Source organism: Caretta caretta, chromosome 6 (genome assembly GCF_965140235.1).
Source record: "Caretta caretta isolate rCarCar2 chromosome 6, rCarCar1.hap1, whole genome shotgun sequence".
Lineage (NCBI taxonomy): Eukaryota > Metazoa > Chordata > Testudines > Cheloniidae > Caretta > Caretta caretta.
Window position 1 is genome coordinate 97,858,116 of NC_134211.1, and position 22,641 is coordinate 97,880,756.

The following is a 22,641-nucleotide window of genomic DNA, read 5'->3' on the forward strand; positions in this document are numbered from 1 at the left end:
TTTTACACATTGATTCTACAAACAAGAACATTACTATCAGGATGACACCAAAGCATGAATAATATAGAGCTTAAGAAATGGAAGGAGCATGTTGAGCAGCAAGCAAAATTTGCCGGATATTAATGTATTTGTCTGTATTACGGATATGTACAAGATGATTTCTGAAGCTTCCAACTCCACACACAAAGTGCATTCAAACTGACCAGCGATAACTCATCTTTGTTATGGTGCCAGATAAGCATTTGTCATTTTATTTTTCTCCTCTTAGCAAGTCAGGATATTAATTGTAATGTAATACTATCATGCTTTTCAGTATGAACAAAATGTATCATATGGAGCTTTAAAAAAGCTTGTATCCCAGTCATTGGTAAATAAGGGGCTTTTTTGTTATGCCTTGCCAACCCTTGCAAGCCTTTTTAAATGTGGTAACTGTTTTCTTTCCAAAGCAGGTCCTGTGTCTGTGTTAATTCATGCTCAGGAAAGGTGCTGGATTGACAGCTCTACAGATTAATAGCCTGTTTAACTACAGAACAAATAGACCCAGGCAATGGAAGTGAATAGGTGCACACACACACACAGGCACGCGTAGCTTATCTCGGACCTGGAGGATTAGACCTAAAAGTACGAGGATAAATTAGGCTTCTAGGCACTATGTCCTTAGCCACCTTGAAGAGCAGCAATAACTGTGTTGAGGCCATTTTTGTGGTACTTACACCCTTTTAGGACCTGGACTGGAACTAAATATTTCATTCACATAGGCCACTGAAAATCCATCATATGGTAGAAAGTCACTCCTCACTAACCTGCAATAGATGTAATTTGCAAATCATAGTTGGGTTACAAATTCTTGTGAACGGTTTCAGAGTAACAGCCGTGTTAGTCTGTATTCGCAAAAAGAAAAGGAGTACTTGTGGCACCTTAGAGACTAACCAATTTATTTGAGCATCAGCCACGCTATCAGAAGCTCGTTCACCTGCACATCCACCAATGTGATATATGCCATCATGTGCCAGCAATGCCCCTCTGCCATGTACATTGGTCAAACTGGACAGTCTCTACGTAAAAGAATAAATGGACAAATCAGATGTCAAGAATTATAACATTCATAAACCAGTCGGAGAACACTTCAATCTCTCTGGTCACATGATTACAGACATGAAAGTTGCTATATTACAACAAAAAAACTTCAAATCCAGACTCCAGCGAGAAACTGTTGAATTGGAATTCATTTGCAAATTGGATACAATTCACTTAGGCTTGAATAGAGACTGGGAGTGGCTAAGTCATTATGCAAGGTAACCTATTTCCCCTTGTTTTTTCCTATGACCTCCCCCTCCCCCCCAGACATTCTTGTTAAACCCTGGATTTGTGCTGGAAATGGCCCAACTTGATTGTCATACACATTGTAAGGAGAGTGATCACTTTAGATAAGCTATTAGCAGCAGGAGAGTGGGGTGGGAGGAAGTATTTTTTCATGCTTTGTGCGTATAAAAAGATCTTCTACACTTTCCACAGTATGCATCTGATGAAGTGAGCTATAGCTCACGAAAGCTTATGCTCAAATAAATTGGTTAGTCTCTAAGGTGCCACAAGTACTCCTTTTCTTTTTGCAAATTCTTGTGAAGTGCTCATAAGGCTTAGTGAATGCATACACAATAGCACCAAAACATCATCATCACATAGCAACATCAGCTCCAGCAAGCCAGCCAGTTTGAGACAGCTGTATTCTGCTAACCCAGAAAAGAAATTAAAGATATAATCTGAGATAGACCACAGCTTCTTACTTGACTTTCTTCCAGGCTCCTCCTGTTTGTAGATTAATACAACGGATAGTTTAAAAGGAAAATGTCAGCTAGAGATCTAGTAAACTTCAAAAAAAGAGTTCAGGGTAGTTTCAGATACTCCACCTGCCTCTATTCTCCTGCCAATTTTTGTGGTATTAAAAGAAATGGGAAATGGAATTGCAAATGTTTTTCTTTACATGGCAACAGGGAGAAATCAGGGGAAACTCACAATTATTTAGGATAACTGGCTTAAGTTCTCATAAGAAACATTCTCCTTCTGTTAATCCAAAGCATTTACAATTGGTTTTGACATAAGAACACAAGAATGGCCATACTGGGTCAGACCAAAGGTCCATCTAGCCCAGTATCCTGTCTTCTGACAGTGGGCAGTACCAGGTGCTTCAAAGGGAAGGAACAGAACAGGCAATCATCAAGTGATCCATTCCCAGCTTCTGGCAAACAGAGACTAGGGACACCATCCCTGCCCATCTTGGCTAACAGCCATTGATGGACCTATCCTCCATGAATTTATCTAGTTCTTTTTTTAACCCTGTTATTGTCTTGGCCTTCACAACATCAAATACAGAAAGCAACCTTGGTAGTTAAAAGTCTCTATGTTTTGATGGCATGAGGATGCCCAAAACAATGTCTGAAGAATCCTAGAAAGACCACCAAAGAATGGAAAAAAACACTGGTTGAGGTTTTTCAAAGCAGATGTGCACACACCTCCTAGACTACTTTGAAAATCCAAACAGTGATTCATAGTGACTGAACCAACACCAGCCTACATATCCTACAACCTACCAGGCACTGGTTTGTTAGCTAGGTGATACACCTATAATAGATTTATTCTGAGCCAACCTTTGCATTATTGAAGTTATTTATATCCTGTGACAGAAAATTCCGCTGCAGCTCAAGCAGCACCTTTGCCATGAAGGTGCGGGACGTTCAGATACTTGAGGGCCTTTTATTTGCAAGAGCAAACATTGAAAATGTAAGCTACCAGCCTAAATGGCAAGTAGTGTAACATGGGCAGAAACAGCCCAGATAACATGGCTGTTAATGCCAGGAATTTCTGTTCTCCTTTAAAGTTGAAGTTTGAGGTTTTTAACCTAGTTTTTAAATTTGAATTCAAGGGAAGGTAAATGTCACTTTTAACCCTATAAAACCCGAGCCCTATATAATAACTCGGCACTCCTCTGTAGATAAATGGACCTGAGGCTTAATACTACAAGGCGGTCAACTGCCAGTGAAGCCAAAAGACATTTGAAGACACTCTGTACTTTGCAAGACCGGACACTGAAACAACTTCATATCCTTAGCTAAGTGCAAAGGCCTCAGAAAGTGTATCCTTGCACTAGTTAAGTAAAAATACTGTTTAAAGAATATCACAGCAGGCATCCGGTGAAATGAGCTGTAGCTCACAAAAGCTTATGCTCAAATAAATTTGTCAGTCTCTAAGGTGCCACAAGTACTCCTTTTCTTTTTGCGAGTACAGACTAACATGGCTGCTACTCTGACACCAGGAGTGTAAGCACTAACCTATAGGGATCTTCTTGAGAGCTTTGTAAATCAAGACTGTTAAAAGTCATTCAAAGTTGCAGTAGCAAAATCTTCCAGACCAGTTAGCCTAATGACAAGCATCCTTATCAGGACTCACAAATGAAAGATTATCAATCCTCTCTCTGAAGGATACTAAGATGCATTTACAGAATGGCTCTGCACAAATGAAGGGTTTTTTAAAAGTGTTTTATTTGCTCATTTGGAATCATTAGTATTTATAATCAACCATGTAAATCTGTCCCTTACTGAAACACTTAACAGCTTATTTGCTATTGCCAAGTGCATTACAGTTCATTCAAAGGGAATGGATTACTGATGTATAAGATGACTACACAACAAAACTTCAGTAAACATTCACAATAATTTAAAACATTTTAAATCTGTTATAAAGTTACTTTTATAAGTTAACATAAAAACTATACTCTCAAAAATGTACAACACATTTAGTCCATAATGCAAAAAACAGTAAAACTGGTTAATTAATTAGTGCAAAAATGTAAAAACTTTACTGTATTCTTTGGAATAATTGCATCATCAGTGCTGTTCTATCACCCACGCATAGACACCCTGCAGCTAATAGAGTTAACAAGAATTGCTGCAGAAATATCCCATTAGAAACAGATACCTAGTTCTGCCAAATTTAAATCTCTTGTAACTTGTTCATTTACAGACATTCCTCAAATAGGTGTCCAACTTTAGGGACACTCAAGTGGCCTGACTTTGGGAAGTGCTGAACATCTGCAGCTCCCACTGACACCCCTCTGGAAATCAGACAACTTATTTAGGTAACCTAATTATAAAGTTAGGCACGTAAATCTAGGCTGCCCCATTCTGAATATTGGCCTAGACATTTTCTCTCATTTATCAAATAAAAACTAAACTTGCTTACTGCCCACAACAATAGTTAAAAATCACTTTAAAAATGTATTGTTTTCAAGGTTAACTGAATGTATAAAGCCTTTTCCTATAGTCATAAGAAGTGTCAGTAATTGCTTAGGAAAATACATCCCACTCTAGAGATTAAGAATGGAACTCTGAGATAGCTTTCTCCAAACGCTATTTGCAAAATTATCTCATCATCTTCAAACTGCAAAATACTTGTAATTACATTATACCTGTCTTAAGCGACCATTCAGAACAACCAGTTGCTTAATAGAGTTAGTTTTCTAATAAAAGTGGATCAGAACTGTGCTCAGTATGTTTAGAGATCCTTTGGGGCAGTCTCTTAAGACAGAAGATGGCCTCATAAATAGGTCCTTGCCCAGGTTTCAAGTGTGTTATCAACTCTGGAGTTAGATTCTTGTCTCACTGGATTTCCTCAATTAAAACAGTGAAATATGGTAAGCATTAATCAATTAGGAGGTATGGAAAGTTTTCCCTCCTAGCATGACAAGATGACACATCTCGCTGAACTACCAAGTTGAGCCAAGCAGAACATGAACAAAAGAAGGAAGAAAAATGCAGGACTCTCCAGAACGTAGAGTAGCAATATATGAGAGAGTCTCACTCTGTACTTCAATACTCTCTTATACATTCAATAATAAATTAACTCTGCAGCTGTTGCAGTGACTTGGAATGACAGCAAAGTAGAGAGGGTTTTTTCCCCCCTGAGGATTTATAATGTGTAATTATACTTAATTTATTCTTTGTTTTAGGATAGAGTCCTGTATCGTAAGTGGAAGATGCTTGACAAACCCTTCAGGAAAAGCAGCACATCTTTCACATATTAGCTACTTTGGAGTCCTGCCCTGACATGAATGGAAAAGTTTACAGTTACCAACATCCAATGAAAGATAATTTCTGTATCTCAGAATGGGGTCTTTACTTATCAGACCATTCAGTAGCTGAGTGACACAGCTGTCTTGGGTGTCAACTCAAAAGGAAATCTGCTCATCTGTACTTCAAGAGACCATGACCATTTTAATCTAAGCACCTCACCAAATTAAGAGACCCATCTTTCCCCTCCCTCCTGGAAAAGCCGCCAAGATGGTGCACAGAAAGGAGTGAGGATATCAACAGCTGATTGTATTACAAAAACCTCACTTGCTACACTGTCATTAATGAGAGAGAGAGAGTTTAAAAATAAGGCACTTCCTAAATGGCCAGATCAACCATAAGCCGTGTTTGTACTCCAATGTACAGATTACAGCCCCAAAATATATATGTCTAAAGGCTGGTATTGCAGCTCTCATTTATAACTGGGAGAAGTAATTCAAATGCACTTGCAGTTGTGTATTCCCTAGCCTCAGACTACAGGCAGGGGGAAAAAAGGCAAACATCGTTCTGATTCCAAATATTCAAGAGAGTTTCAATCCATGGCTCCTGTTTGCCATCTCTAACTTAAACAAAAACTTATCTCTAGAAATTAAAGGGTAAAATCCCAGAGCATCCTTTTTATTAAGTCACAGGCATGCGTACACCTACCTACTCAAGTAAATTTCTAACAAATCGTAATAAATAAGGGAAGAATTTAGAACCCTGGCCAACAGATCAACCTCAAAATAGTATTTACGAGTTATCTCCAAAGTTTGAACTGGCTCAGATTCAAAGTAGTAATAAAATAACTGGCTTGTCCTAGTATGCCAGCAACCTCAGCTGGCCTCAACGTGAAAATTGTCAAACTGCGCGAATTCAAAGGAGCGTGTTCCAATAGCCGCCCAGCCATGACTTGTCTCAGATATGGTGACATTCTCCCAAAGAGGATAACCATTGAGCGATCCTGAGGCCGAAGAACCCTGTCCAAAGAAAGGGAAGAAAGGTTAGCAAATCCAGTGATCAGTTTAACACACTAGACCTGTCATTAGGGGTAAATGAGATTGGGAAAGTCAACAAGATGTTGGAGGTACTTGTGAAAACATTAGTGCTTCAAGTGCAGTTCTCTACTGAAAAGCAGCTAAAATACTACATCATAGTGTTACGTTTATCAGCTCATTTCACTCCAAATCAAATACTTTTATAGTTTGCATGTAGAGATGCATTTCCCCTAAGCTCCAACTTTGTGAACTCAACCTAGAATTTGAGAGTTAAACTGGGTTTTTACTTCTGGTGACCTAAGAGTTCCACTAGGCAAAATCTGCCATTAGACTCCCCTGAGCAACCCCTATTGTCTTCAGTGGATTTGCATGGATGGAACTAACTGGAACGCTAGACGCAAGGAGGAATAGAATCCAGCTCACTTTCTCAGAGCTATGTTAGCTCTCCAAGGTTAACAGAAATCAAAAGCTCTGCTCCTTAAGCGTAGTTAGAACTGTATGCACTCACGCTAGTAACTAAGGTTCATTTTTACTGCTTTTGAGTATGATGGTGCCATTAATGCAAAGTAACTTTCAGTGTGGAAACATTTTAAGTAGCAATATTATCAGCCATTATTTTCCACTAGATGGCAGTAACAAATAAAAATACACACTAACTATCAGAGTTTACACTTTCTAAGGGCTGCTATAACCGAAGGCAAGAGCTGCAGAGGGAACATTTAACAAAAGGAAAGAGTGGTCCAGCAGGGATTATCCTCTTTGGCCACTATTAGAACTCTTTAGAGGGAGCTCCATTTTTTCTACCATCACATCAAATAGGGGGTTACCTGGGAATATTTATCAATTACAGTAACATGTCCTAGAAGTAGTTTCAAAGTGATTCCTTCCTTCTCTCTACCACCCCCGTATCTGCGTACCTCACAAACAGCATATTTTTACCCTCAACATTCCTGTGAGGTAGGTTTCATTATCCCCATTTTACAGAGGTGGACTGGGGCATGAAGATTAAGAATCTTGAGGTCACACAGTCTGTGGATGAGTGGAAACTGAACCCAAATCACTCCAGTTCCAGTTCAGTGCCTTAAGCCCAAGATAATCCCTTCTCCAACTCTAAAAAGATTAAGATGAACCAAGAACACCCACAAAGCAATGTGCCAGTCTTACAGCAAACATGCTGGCATGTGGGCAACTAGGGGCATAGAATTCGTGTGCAATTTTAAAAAAGGTTTATCTCAATTCAAGCCTGTGTTTAACTGGTCTCAGACCAGGTGCGATGGCAAAGTTTACACAAGGGCAAGGAATCTGGTTTTAGAAGTTCCACAGAAAAGCATGTGACATCTGCTCTTTTAGTTACATGAGTCAACACCACACAAAGCTGGCTAGATATGAATATTTAAGGAGCTGCTGACAGCGGTCCTGATGAAGAAGTGCTGCCAAGTTGTGGCTAGAGATGGTATGCTATGTAAAATGGTAACATTCTTAATAGCAAGGCAAAAAAAGACAACATATTTAATAAATATTTCTGCTCCATACCCAAACAAAATGTGACGATGTACTCTTATTATATGATGATGAGGAGGAGGAGGATGTACTTTCCAGGCTATTTGTAACCGAGGAGGATGTTGGACAATATCCACTAAGGATAAACATTTTTAAAATCAGCCGGCCTGCATAATTAGCCCAAAAGTCCTAAGAGAGATCTCTGACCCACTGATGTTAAATTTGTTTAATAAGTCATGGCAAAGCAGGGAAATTCCACAAAACTGTGAAAGTGCTAATGTTGTGCCAATATTCAAGAAGTGCGAGTGAGATGACATGGGTAACTATAAGCCAGCAAACCTTGGTCATCACTTGGTAAGCTGAGCCCATAGAAACAAAATATATAATTTTGCATGTGGCTGTATTAAAATGTACCTGGGAACTAGGAATGTAAGTCATACCTACAGAATTACGAACTGTATCCTGGAAAGCCGTGACTCTAAAAAGAGTCTAGGGGTCATAGTGGACAAACAATTCAACATGAGCTCCCACTGTGATGCTGTGGCTAAAAGAGATAAGGTAATTCTTGGATGTATAAACGGGGGAGTAGCAAACCGGTGTAGGAAGGCAATTTTAGCTCTGCATATGGCATTGGTGAGACAGACACTAGAATACTGCATCCAGTTTAGCTGTCCATGTTTTAAAAAGGATGCCAAAAAATTGGAGAGGGTGCAGAAAAGAGCCACAAAAGTTATTTGAAGGCTGGAGAAAAATGTGTTAGAATGAGAGATTGAAAGAGCTCCATTTGTTTAACTTATCAAGAAGACTGAGGACTTGTCTATATGGTCAGTTAGTGTTCAGTAAGCTGGGGTGTAAATCTACAGCTCACCGTGCACTACCAGTCTGTGTGAAACCTGCTGCCATACACTGACTGAAAGTTCACTAGGTAACTTAGTGCATAGGATATTCCTGAGGGAATTCTGCGCCACTGCACAGGCGCAGAATTCAAGTCTCCCACAGATTCCACTTTCCCCCACTCCCAGAAAATAGATTCTGCTGGGGAGGAACTGCAATTATACTTTTTGCCCATGAGGGGCTGCTGTGGCGCCAGAAGAGAGGGCAGCCGGCTCCGAGCCAGAGCAGCCAGCTGCAAAGAGGGAGGGGGAAGTGGCTGCGTTCCTCACAGCACCCTGCCCACAGAGCCAGGTAAAGAGACATGGGACATTGGGGTGGATAGAGAGGGGCATACAGGGCTGCTGGAGGGGTCACAGGAGCTAGTGGGGTGACAGCATTGAGCTAGGGGCTGAGCAGGGGTGCAGAGATACAGGGGGAGGGGGAGTGTCTGAGCAGGGGTGAAGGGACGCATGAGAAAAGAGAGGAGAGGGGGGACAGGAACACAGCAGGACAGGAGCAGATATGTTTGACTGAATGGGAGAGACTATGGGTCAGCAAGGGTCTGCATGGGGGAGGCTCCCCAACTCCCTAACATCCATCCTCTTGCCCCCAAATCTGTTCCATTCTTCTCATACCCACTTAACTCTCCAGGTTCACTCCCAGGCTCCTTCCCAGCAATTACTTCCCTCTCCCTCAGCTCCTCTGTTACTCCTGACTCCTGCAAACTGCTTCCAGAGGTGCAGGACATACATCTCTGTATTGTAATTTAAATGAATTACTACTCAAAGTTCTGTATTAACTTGCCTAGTAAGGCATCTATTTGTCAAAAAACATTTCCTGACTCTCTCTTGTTGTCTTTATTGTTCAACATACTTGCTGACAGGTAATTTGAAATAAATTACCAAAATAATTGCACTGAATTTTTTGATGCACAATTCCCTCAAGGATAAAAGGAGCAGGGCCCACCATAACAGGTAGTGTGCAGCACACTGAAGCACTGTAGATTTGCACCCCAGTTTGCCACACACTAATTTACCATATTGAATGCTCTGCGAGGTAACTTGATTGCAGTGGATAAGTATCTTCACAGGAAGAATATACTAATTATTAAAGGGCTCATCAATTGAGTGGAGAAAGGCATATAAGAACCACTGGCAGAAAGCTGAAGCCAGACAAATTCACATTAGGCAGAATTTTTAAAAGCAACAAAAAACAGAGTGATTAGTCTTTGGAACAAACTACCAAGGGAAGTGGTGGACTCTGCATCTGTTGATGTCTTCAAGTCAAGCCTAGATGCCTCTCTGTAAAATATGCTTTAGTCAAACAGAAGTTATTGGGTACGATACAGGGGTACTGGGTGAAATATAAAGGCCTGTGGTATACAGCAGGGCAGACTAGATCACCTAGTGGAAAACGGAATTGCCAAAAAGCAAAACAGTTACTTTAACTCCACTAGGACTTTATGCAAAGCATGGTCTAAAGGGTGTTACAGCTCATTCCTGGGAACTAAAAACTGCAGAGTTTAATCCCAGTGTTCCAACACCTCCCTCTGTGGTATTGCACTGATCATTTCACCCATTTGTGTCTCAACTTTCTACAAAACAGGATTAACACTTCACTAGGGTGTTGTGAGGATTCATGTTTGTAAAGCTCTTTGAAGATGTAACACATGAAGTATTATCATTACTTTAACTATTGCTAACTGATGCAATCACCAATTGCTACTGGACAGTCAATATCCCAGTGTGCCTGTGTACTGTATTTTAAAGGTGATCTATGTAAAGAATATTTTGGTTAATTCTTGTGGCTTTCAGTTTGCATCCTTACCCTGAGGTTCAGAGTGAGCGTGTGCCATGCTCTGGCTCGTACACCAGACATTCCTTTCATCAGGACTTCCTCTCCAGCTGAAACACATACACGATATTAGTGGAGAACAAACAATTCCATATTCCACAGGTATATTGTAATAGAGACCTTCCTTTTCTTGGCTTGATAATTAACACCTGATTTTCAGAGGTGTTGAGAACCTGCAACTTCTACTCAAGTGTGGGGGAAGGAGAGACTCCAAATCCCTGGGGAAAAAAAGTCAGCCCCTTAACAGAACAAACCAAGCCATCTTATTAGGTTAGCCAGACCATTTGTCCTTCCATTGTTTCATCCAAAACAACAATAGCAAGTGTTGGGGACAGAGCAATTGCCTCTGTTGACTTTAAGTCAGCTGAGTTAACCCAGGATATGGACCCTTTCATTGGTAGGATTTTGACCCAGGTTAATAGTAAAAAGTTAAAAAAACAACAACAAAAAGTTCTGTCAGCAATATGGTCATTCCACTGAAGTAAAAGAGCAATCTCAGTGCAGTTCTTTGTTTATGTACTAAGTATATGCCAAAATCAGGTTGAATACATTCTTAAACAAAAACAGTCATACCAGTATGGGTTTAAGCTTTTGATTTGACCAGATGAGCAGGAAAGGTATGATCAGAACTTTGATAGGAGACCAGACAGTCAAGTGCTACAGAAAACAGTGTTAGTGATTCCATGGATAGCACATCCGTTCAGTTCTGACTCACAGGAAAGAAGGCTAAGTGATAAAATACTCTCTTCTGGAAGTATCTTCTAGGTGAGAAATAAAACTGATGGCCTGTCTACTTGTGATTCATTAAAGTAGTGATTAATTTCCCCCAGAGTAGGGATGTTAAACCTAATGACCTTGCTAAGTTCCAGTTTGAACCACATTTTGTCTACCAAAATTCTCCTTGTTTCAGCTAGATAAACTCTTCTCAACATCCTATCAAACTGATAGTGTACAGCAGCACTGCCCAATCTACTTACATTCTCATACCACATCCACCACCCTGGTATCTAAGCACCTGCCTGGATGTCATCTTGACTAAGGCATCCTACATCAATTAATTTCAATTATTCTAAGCATACAGCACAGGCTGATTATAGTAATCAGTAAAAGAAGCCATATACTTGTCCAGGAGCCTGCAGGCATTATCTGCAAGGAGGATACAACTCATTACAGGACAATAGTACTTGTGGCACCTGAGAGACTAACAAATTTATTAGAGCATAAGCTTTCATGGGCTACAGCTCACTTCATCGGATGCATAGAATGGAACATATAGTGAGAGTGAGTGAGAGAGAGATACACATACAGATAAGTTGGAAGTTACCATACAAACTGTGAGAGGCTAATTAGTTAAGATGAGCTATTATCAGCAGGAGAAAAAAAACTTCTGTAGTGATAATCAAGATGGCCCATTTAGACAGTTGACAAGAAGGTGTGAGGATACTTAACTTAAGGAAAGGAGTACTTGTGGCACCTTAGAGACTAACAAATTTATTTGTACTCCTTTTCTTTTTGCGGATACAGACTAACACGGCTGCTACTCTGAAACTTAAGGAAATAGATTCAATATGTGTAATGACCCAGCCACTCCCAGTCTCTGTTCAAACCCAAGTTAATGGTATCTAGTTTGCATATTAATTCAAGCTCAGCAGTTTCTCGTTGGAGTCTGTCTGAGTTTATAATGCAAGTGTCACCTATGAAATTAAGCATCCTGCATTTTCTCTAGCTTTTTCATCAAACCTCCAGTTGGCTTTATTTCAGGCTTAGATATAACCAAGTGTCACCTCTTTAAAAGGGTGTGTGTGTTAATAATAAGTTACTTACAGAGATCACCAGTGACCCGGTAGGTGCCATCTGCAAACACCCAGAAGAAGAGTCCTTTGCTACCTCGAACATATATCCCACCATTGTTTACTCTTCCTGCAATGAACACACCACCACTGACCGGGCGCTCTATGTACACATCACAAGTTATTGTCACATTTACCCTGCAAGAGAAAGTTAACACTTAATAAAGAATAAAGAAATGAGCATGAGATACATGTATTACAATAATACATTAGTCTGTGTGTATATGCAAAGCTGCCTGTAGAAGTAAGGTTATGTATTAGTCTAGAAGATACACACAACAAACAAACAGGCACACACGCAAGCTCTGAAGTGCGTGCACATCTGAACATACTGACGAGTCTCATGCTCACCATCTACACATTTCAAGCTGTTAGCAGATAACGGTGTAAAGATTTGACTCACTAAAATGGGAAGACAATGAAAATCTGTAACAGAATATGTTTCAGAACACTAGGAAGTACACTGAAGGACTTCACATAAGACAAGTATCGGGGGTAGCCGTGTTAGTCTGTATCCACAAAAACAATTTTCCTGGACATTCTATAACGGATTTAAAAGTAGCTATACTTGAACAAAAAAACTGCAGAAACAGACCTCAAAGAGAAACAGCAGAACTAAAATTCACTTGCAAATTTAACACCATTAATTTGGGCTTGAATATGGACTGGGAGTGGCTGGCTCATTACAAAAGCAGCTTTGCCTCTCCTGGAATTGACACCTCCTCATCTATTATTGGGAGTTGACTACATCCACCCTGATCGAATTGGCCCTGTCAACACTGGTTCTCCACTTGTGAGGTAACTCCCTTTTCTTCATGTGTCATTACATAATGCCTGCATCTGTAATTTTCACTCCATGCATCTGAAAAAGTGGTTTTTTACCCACAAAATCTTATGCCCAAATAAATCTGTTAGTCTTTAAGGTGCCGCTGGACCCCCTGTTTTTCACATAAGACAGCGGGTATTTATAAATATTTTAAAATATTGGGCCCAATTATTAAATGTAAATATTTATAGGCTGGAAATGAAAAGTTTTATTTGGGGACTAGAGATCTATTATTTTCTTAAACTCAGAGGTGGCATTGTGCTTTGAGTTCTGTTTTAGTTCAGCACCAAACTACATTGCATTCCACTCAAAGCATTATCTACTGAATACTTCCCCACCCCCATCCTTCTGTCTGCCAAAATGAACCCCAATATTTGCCCAGAAAAATTAATAATAGTTTTTTGCACCCAATTTTCAGCTGCTTTTGTTCTTGTAGTAACAAACCAATAAATTCCTGGGAAAAATTAAATAAAATAAAAAATGAAAACTAAGGGTCCTACTAATCTGAGAGGTCAGAACAGTAACATGGAGTAGGAACATTTTTGACAATACCATGGGATAAAGAGATACTGACAAACTCAACCAGAGAACTCAAAATCCCCACTATTTTCCACACCACCCAACCTTTGCACAACTTTAATTTTGCATCCCCCTCTTTTCTCCAATTAATCATCGTATGTAAGCCAACAGACTTCTAATGCCAGTGCAGAGTCTCACTGATGTTTCCCAGTTTATCAGGTTACTAATGTGCTTTGACTAATCTCACTGACGCATCCACAGCCATCTTTACCTAGAATGCAGTATTCCATGTGCTGTGTAGATCAAGTCAGTGCAATTTTTGGGACTGGCCAAAAGATGGCACCACAACACCAGTGTAACCAAATGAACTCTTTCAAATTTCTGTAACATGAAATATTTGCATTGACATTACAGATCACAGTGAAGCTTGACCAAAGCTTTTGCATCTTAAAGTCATCTTACACTCTTCCCCATTTGTACAACAGATCTTAAGCGGAATCATTCAGCATGGTTACAAACATGTGGACAGATATTTGCACTGGATTAACAAAAATCTGACCTCTACCTTAAAATTAGACTTGTGTTTACAAGCTGCCACTAATTTGGCCTAGAATTTTTTCACTATTCCAAATCAAAATCACTCAATACTTGACATTCAAAAAGACAGATGTGTACACTCAATCTATCCCAGGTGTGGATTAGTCTAGATACAAATTAGCTTTGGAATGAAAATTTAAGACAAACTGCCCAGTGAGAGGGAATGGGATGCCACATGCATGGGAATACCCAGGTTAAAATTAGTCTTGGAAGGATGAAATTTTTTATAAGTAAAGGTCAGTAAACATTGATTTCACCATGCACACACAGGGCAGTGAAAAATATTTCCATTAATAATGGAAATTAACGGATAGGCAAAGAAAAATATGCTGCTTGAATTTTTTTTTTTTTTTTAAGAGTTTAAGGATATTTACTTTGTATATTTTGACACGTGATGTTGACAATTTGTCTTTTTAAATTATAAAGCTTTACCTTTTTCAATCTCACTGTCAATCAATAAATTGTCTGACACCCTCCCAATAATTTCCTGCAACTTGAAAATTTAAATAGATAAAAAAGTTCTTAAAAATAAACATTGATATTATCCATCAAAACTATAAAAAAAACCCTAAAAACTGAATTCTGCAAAGCCTGTTTAAAGTGGATTTGACGTACCATTTAAAGTCTCCTATAATGCTGATGGCCTGGTCTGCATCAGAAGCCCAAGTGATGGGTCGCTGAACCACCACCTGACGGAGTGTGAAAATGTGGTCCCCTGGATCAGAAGTGTTGACGAAGTACTCGAATACCCCAGTCTGATCAGCAAAATTTGGAGCTTCACTAAAGAGTGGATTACCTATTCAAAGAAAAAAACAAATCCAACAATGAGAGTTAGGTTTATTTCTTTTACTCCCACACACGCTGAAGGTTTTCAGAAAGTTCTCGTCAGAAACATTCTCCATATTTATAATTTCTTCCATCAGCACATCTGTGCTTGAGAATCAACAACAGTGCAAACTTAGGGTCTGATTTTCAAGCCAGACCTCTTTTTGCAAATACTGTTTTGTGCCCCCCAACGAATAATCAGGGAAAAGCATGAATAAATTGTGAGTGCAAAAGTGGGCACAAACTCAGAGCCAAACTATGCCCAAAGAAATGGATGTCACAAGTTTAAGTGAAGATTCAGTGAAGAGAAAACCAAAGTCAACTTACTCCCCAGCCTTAAACAGAATTTACAGGAGGCAGGAACCCTTCATTTCCCAGTCTTGACCTCCCCCTCCTTTTAGTGGAAAAATCACTAAAAGTCCAAGATGGTGTTTAGTACCAAGTGACATGACCTTGTAGTCTCAAAGCAATTTTGCAGGAGGCTTCTTAGGAAGGAGAGAGATTAATATCTTCAAAGTTTTATTGTTTCTTCCTAATGGCCCATCAAGGCTGATGGTTGGTGTTTCCCAAGTACACACACAGTTGTAATTGTTACATAGTCAATATTCCTAACTTTAGATACAGAAATGATACATGCATACAAATTGGATATTCACATTCAGTAAATCATAACCTTTCCAATGATCTCATGTGACCCATCTTGCATAAAACATACCTTAGTTATGCCATATTCATATCATAATATTTCTATAAAGAATATGGAGTGTAACATCACACCTCTCCCCTTAGATCACTGCCAAAGGGTCAGTCACTGACAAATGCAAAGGAAGTGTGCTTAAGATTCTTTTTAGTTCTTGGTTATCTAATTTCTTAAGTGTTACCAAAAATTGTAGTGTCACCTACAGATGTTTTACAAAGTTCTGGGTTCCTTTTTTCAAGTTGCCTGAAAGCCTTTTAAAGTACAGCATTGTTAACACAATGTAGATATTAATAATCTTCTAGAGTGTAGGTGTCTGGGCATTTAGCCACCAATGCCATGAGGCAGTGTGCCTCAGTTTTCCCTTCCACACTGTAGTCTAGATTGGTTATGCTTTCTCTGCTGTGCAAAGCTCTAAGCTTGTTTACAGGTACTAGTTGAGAAGTAGTATTCTTATGGGACTTCCTTGTTACCACTCCTAGCCTGAACCAAAGTTTCTCCCTAAAATCATGCATGTTACATATTTTTACAGTATTTACCACAAGTACCAAATTCTTTGTCTTGACCCACAAATTGTGTAGTAAGAGACAAAATTACCAACAAATTCATGACAGGGAGGTGCTTCCGAGTATGATCATCATACCATGCCTTCCGTTTAGACAATCCAGTTTGTTCAGCATCTATTGTATAGGGCAAGGTGGGAGAAAAAGAAATCTGCTTCCTTACCTGGGACAAAGCACCACTTTTCTGCCTTCTTAGAGGTAGGGGCATGGCTAACATGTACCATACAGTTCTTGCTGGTTCCAATATGGCCTCATTGACTGGGAGTGCTATTAGGCTAGGCCCCATGGACTGTAGAATGTCCAAGAGCTTGTATTGCGAGTCCTGGACCTCCTCTAATGGGATCTGAAGCTATTCTGCTACTCTCTGAAATAGCTTTTAGAAGTATTTATGGTCATCTGGAGGATAAGGCAAGGCTGAAGCAATCGCCTCATCGAGCAAGGAAGAAATGTGTTGGCACTGGTGGTAACAGTGGATCTGGTTCATCTTCTTCCTCTTCCATAGGCTCAGAAGGCTCTGACTGATCCCCTGAGGGAAGGGGCGGTATGATTTCCCTACTGGCTCACACAGACTCAGTCTTGTGTATATGGGTCTCATGGTCCCCCAAAAAGGTCAATATGAGGGATTGAAAGTAGGTTGTGATGGTTACCAAGACACTGAGTACCATTGGTCCAAGGGGGTGTCCCCACTTAGCCAGATGAGACTGGAAGTAGGAGGCTCTCAATCCTCTGTCCAGACTGAATTCCCTCATTGGAGAGGAAGATGGTTCCACTGGAACGTTAGACTCTCTGGAAGATAAGGTTGGGTCTGGTTCCATTGGTGGTACCAGTGTCAGGAAACCGTGGCTAGTAAATGGAATGGGAGAGGAGATTCTCCCCGCATTAGAATCTTGCTGGAGAGGGTCAGTCCCAACAACAGAGGGGACTGCGAACCCAGGAGGACAAAGATACAATATGACGTGGGGTTAGATGTTGGAGCCTTAGATGGCCAAGTCTTGTCACCCCGCACCACCGGAGTCTGCATAATAGAGATCTTCATAATCCCTGGTTCCTTCCAAGGCTGTGACAGTGCCGCTGGTGTTGGAACTTCTGACAGTATGGTTATCGCCAGGACCAAAGGTTCACAATATTTTGGCTCTTGGGGCTTTGTGTTAGTGGTACAGAGGTCAATATAGATGATGGGGGAGCAGTGCTGAAGACTACTTGCTCTCAAGTGCCTTTTGATCATGGTCATGAGGCTTAAGAGGATCTAAAGTTCTTGTGTCCTGGGTGAAAAAAAACTCATCCAACCTGGACACAATCAGGGAGGGATCCCTTCTCTTAGATCTAGGAAGGAATCCACTCTGATGTTTATGAAAGTGTTTCTTATCAAGGGTCCTTCACTCAAGCCGTTACTGCTCCTGAATCAGACATTAAGCTAGAAAACATACTTCTCAAGGTCTCCGGTACATGTACAGGAGAAGGGGTCTCACTGGCCTGGATCCAACTGAAGCCTCATAACATGTTCGGGCAGGTGCTTCCCAAGCCAAAGTCCTCCTGTTCTGCCTGGAAAGGAGTGGCTTATACCACACTTAGTGGAGACGGGAGCTTCTCTAAGGCAGCAGAGGCAACTCTGGTGGTCATTGCTGACCAAAAAAGAGCAGGGGGCGCAGGGGGGAGCAAGAGATACAATCCTTAAAGCCTGAGAACCTGGGCATAATCCAAGTCCCACGCCAAGGAATCAGATGATTTCCCAGAATAGGTATTCTAATTAATTAACTACTTATCAAACTATGAAAACTATTAACAATAACTAAAAATATAAAAAAGAAATATTTACAGGAAAGAATGTCAAAGAGGTTCAGTTCCAGATGCTGCAGGATTCTGACTCAGGCCATGTGGTCGTAAGAAGGAACTGGAGAGGCATCGGGCGGGACTGCTAACTCTTTGGTATGGAGCATAAGGGGAACAACTGCGCAGATGCAGACCAGCACACACCACTTGCTAGAAACCTAGTCTCAGGCACATGCACATCCACAGTGGAATACACACAGGAACCAGCACTTGAAGTATTCAGTATTTATACTCCACAGCAGTCAGTAGCAGCCAGAAGGCTATACTATGTGTGATGTATTTCACTCTCTCGCAGACCAGCTGTAGGGCTTGTCCACGCTTGAAATGCTACAGCAGCACAACTGCTGTAGCCCTTCAATGTAGACACTACCTACGCTGATCGGAGGGGTTCTCCCATCGGCGTAGGTAATCCACCTCCCTCAAGAGGCAGTAGCCAGGTCGGAGGAAGAATGCCATCTACACCAGAAGTTAGGTCATCTTAACTACGTCACTCAGCAGTGCGGATTTTTTACACCCCTGACCAATGTAACTGGGTCGACCTAACATTTTAGTGTAGACTAGGCTGTATTAATGCAGATTATTCCTCTAAGCACCACAGCCCTTCTGCTTTCACAGGCAGCACAGACCTTAAGAAATTAAGAGTTGACTTACGAATGTTGAAATCATCCTTGTAATTTGAAGGAAAAGGCTTGGACTGGGGAGGATCTGGGTAAGTGCCTTTCCAGCCTGTCATGAGGGTAGTTAACGTGTAGACTTCATCCACATCCAGATTTAAGCTGAACATCCCTTCATGTACCTGTAATGAAAGAAAGCACAAGCTAAAGAAATGCAAGAGGCAGCTAAAGCGATCATGTCAGCATGTGCCAAAGTTCTGCAGCATTTCCTTTAACTGTCCGAGTTAACACAAACCATCATGGGGGGGAGGGATAGCTCAGTGGTTTGAACACTGGCCTGCTAAGCCCAGGGTTGTGAGTTCAATCCTTGAGGGGGCCATTTAGGGATCTGGGGCAAAAATTGGGGAGTGGTCCTGCTTTGAGCAGGGGGTTGGACTAGATGACCTCCTGAGGTCCCTTCCAACCCTGATATTCTATGATTCAATGATCTTGCATCAGTTGGTCTAATTTCTCTATAGGTATGCTGATCTTACCCCTAAACTCTGTACTTCACTCCATCCTCCAGTTAATTGTAACACTGCAAACTGTCTATAAACGAGCTAATGAGGCACAGCCCTAAATGTCCATTCTGAGCACGAAAGACACCAGGGAGCTACTGTGAAGAGGGGAGGCAGCAGTTGGCAGTACAGGGATCCATCTGGAAACACTCATTTACAACAGAATTTAAGCAAGGTCACGTAATATTAAGAACCGCTTTTTTAAGAAGTAGTATTTATCGAGGCAATCAGCACCCAATCTGCAGAAGCTTCTCTGTATTCCCATGTTCCCATTACTTGGGATATAACAGATTCACTGGCAACAGGGGTCCCTCTTCCCACACATTACTTCTAAATGTGTGGAGAGAACAACAACATCACAGAGAAGCAGCAGATCCCAAAGAGGACATTTTTGGGTTGAGGCTGTGAAGATGGGATGTGGGGGGTCCCGGCCAGAGAAATATAAGGCCTTGACCCTGCAAATCCCTGTGCAACAGAATGCAAGATTGGTGCAGTCTAGCACAAATGCAAGTGTCAAGGAAACGTAGGTGTGTGTAAGCAAGTTTAAGTGCTGCACTGAGCAGTAAAGGGTCAGGTCTACTGTGCATCTACTCCAGTGCTCAATTGTACAAGGTAAGAAAGGGGCAAGACCAAGGGAAAGAACAGAGTTTATTTTGAGTATATCATTATGCTAATGAATCACTTAGCTACATTCTTCTCTCTCAAAATTCACTCCAGCTACCATGAAAGAGTGATGTGGCAGCCATGCAGCAGGGCTCTCACTAACAAGAATATCAATGTCCCTTGTACTCCCCATCCTGCTCAGCACTTTATGATTACACAAGGAATACACCTCCATCATGTGGTGTCAAACCCAAAGAGCCAAATTCTCTTCTCACACTGGGGTAAAGCTGAAGTAATTCCACTTTTTTACCTTGCACCTATACATGTAATGTTCCACAACTGAGCTGGATAGGATTAAATCCCTCGTACATAAAATACAGAAGGGCCAGAAGACTGAACAAACCAGAGGTATCAAAACCATTTTTATCTGTAAGCCAGGTTTTCCTTCCACTCCCAGTCAATCACCCAGAATAACAAAATGGCAAGGGTTTGACGGGAAATTAACAGTGATCAGTAAGTAACACACCCACCTTTACAGGAGGAAGAGGATGGAATAAGGTGGAATTTGCAGATTTGAAGCCAAGCTTAGTATACCACATTTTCAAGGTTTTCACTTCATGCTAGGAAGAAACATACAAAAACTTTCATAAGATTCTTCTTTGGAAATATTGAGGATTTAACAACATTTAAGGCTGTTTTAGTGAAACATGTTGGGCGGACAGCCCAAGAGACAACCATTCTTTGCTTATCCACAGAACAGGTATAGCATGGGCAGTGGCAGCTCACAATTCCCTCACATCTGTGGGTCTCTGCCCCAGTACACAGGAACAGCTTTTATGAAGAGGGGAATTCACTGTTAAGAGCCCACTGAATTCTTGGCTTCTGTCAAGAATGCCAACAAGATGGCCAATTAGTGCCAACTGTAATGAAGGTTCTGATACAGACATCCACCTCCAGTAGCTGGGCTTAGATTACCTCATTCATTTCATAGAGCTAACTTACCAATCACAAGTTTTGGTCACTAGTGCCTGGGCCTAATTAGAACCGCTGAATAACGCAGCTGATGCATCCTAGCGCTACAAGAATGAGAGAGCAACTATAGTTCTGTTACTGAAAAACACAATCATTCAACACAATTCTAGAGTTTGAATTTAGTCCCAGTGAAGTTAGCAAGAGAAAAAGTTTGAGTTTGAGATGTGGTGTGCACACTATTCTTACAGGATATCTTATACAATTTGCATGGCAAGCCATATGGCATAAGAGCAGTACCACTTGGGGCACTAGGGGAGGCAGTGTTCCAAGCGTAATAATTGAGGGCTGCTCCTAAGTCTTTTATTGCATTATTTCAGTGGTGAATGAGGCACTACTTGCCCCAGTAACACAGCAGCCGGTACGGCTGTGAAGGGAGAGGAACCAATCTTACTCGAAATTAAAACCTAAGTGTGTTCAAACACTTTCACCTTCTGATAAGTAACTCCCCAAATCTGCCATTTAACACAGACGAGTTACTGTGGCTATTGGAGCACGGCTCATGTTTTTCCCAGCTGAGCCACACTCGTCTTCCTACCCACCCACCAAGAGATATCCAGAGTATCTTTTTATGGAGCAGACATGTTTAAACTGAAACATAGGCCTCTCCTTTTCAGCAGAATAGCTACAGGAGGTGGTAACAAACAGTGTTTCACAAGAAGAGGATTTGTCCACATTGAGTGAGTGTTAAACATGCCCACAAGGGAGGGAGAAAGTAGTGGACTTCCAGGTCAAATAAGGAAAAACGTGTTCCTCTCCACACCACCAAAAGTATTTTCAGGAAAACGTTAAGGAAAATCCAGTAACTGAACTCTTTTTGACGTTGGGGGAATCAGTTGTTGGTTGGTGAAGATGATCGTAGTGTAACAAATTGTTCTTCTGTGAATACAATAACTATGTAAGTCTCTTATATACCCTACAGAATGAGAACGACAGTGCTCATCTTTTAGCCCCCAAAGTATAGGCCTCCACCACATAAGTTAAAGGAGCACTTTCAGCTTACAGCAGTAACGGATATGGGACTTACTATGTGGCTACAATTTTAGAAGCCAACATCATTCACATGCACAAAGCTAGTTCATTACGCAGTGACATCTTATTTTGTACACGTATTAAACAATATGCAGCAGCCTGATGTCCCTGAATACATTGATATGATACATACACAAAAATATTTACTTACAAAGGATCCTTTGAGGTAGAAAGTTGCTTTCTGAGGGGACACAATGAAGGGAAACAGTGGAGGCCTGATACACTGAGAGTGCAAATAAGTCTGAAAAGAAAATGAATGGAACAGATGGGAAACATAAATCACTGAAATCGATCTTTGGCCAATTTTGATAGGTATCACAATCCCCAAGTATGAGCCAAAAGCCATAAACATTAACAAAACGGTAACAAAAGAGATCAGATAAATTGGTTTAGTTCCAAGTTCACTGCTATTTTGTGGATAATGGAAGTTAGAGTCAGAGAACAACAGTTCATATTTTTATTTGGGATGCTACTTAAATCAGCAATGTGACAGGATTCCCAGGACTCCTTGCCAGACTACTGGAACTAAGACAATCAAGGAGCTGGAGAAAGAACTGATCACACCGTTCACCACTAGGACTAAAACGCACACAAAATTGATTTGTGTGAAGATGAGAACAAGTTAAATGAACTCTGCATCCAGATGATAAATCTTACTGTAGTTTGATTTCTGCAGGAATGATGGCCAAGATTTTCTAAAGTGATGCTTTTTGAGTATCTAATTTGAGATGCCTTAAACAAGCGTGATTTTCAGGGGTGAGGGCTTGCTCAA

General features: G+C 40.8%; 1 protein-coding gene across 5 annotated transcripts in view; it reads right to left on the bottom strand.

The window, feature by feature from the left end:
- Positions 1–3,517: 3,517 nt before the first annotated feature.
- Positions 3,518–22,641, bottom strand: part of GALC (galactosylceramidase) — an 82,432-nt gene continuing 63,308 nt past the window's right edge. For 3 of the 5 annotated variants that reach the window (XM_075129819.1, XM_048852886.2, XM_075129821.1), the window contains 7 exons: positions 22,021–22,110; positions 20,339–20,428; positions 18,686–18,830; positions 14,735–14,915; positions 12,152–12,315; positions 10,301–10,377; positions 3,518–6,082 (listed from right to left, as the gene is read on the bottom strand). In XM_075129819.1, the coding sequence (XP_074985920.1) occupies positions 5,939–6,082; positions 10,301–10,377; positions 12,152–12,315; positions 14,735–14,915; positions 18,686–18,830; positions 20,339–20,428; positions 22,021–22,110 (891 nt within the window). In that variant the 3' untranslated portion in view covers positions 3,518–5,938. Of the gene's footprint in view, positions 6,083–10,300; positions 10,378–12,151; positions 12,316–13,793; positions 13,904–14,734; positions 14,916–18,685; positions 18,831–20,338; positions 20,429–22,020; positions 22,111–22,641 lie in introns of those variants that run through there. The other 2 variants (XM_075129820.1, XR_012669021.1) reach the window with 2 other exon arrangements.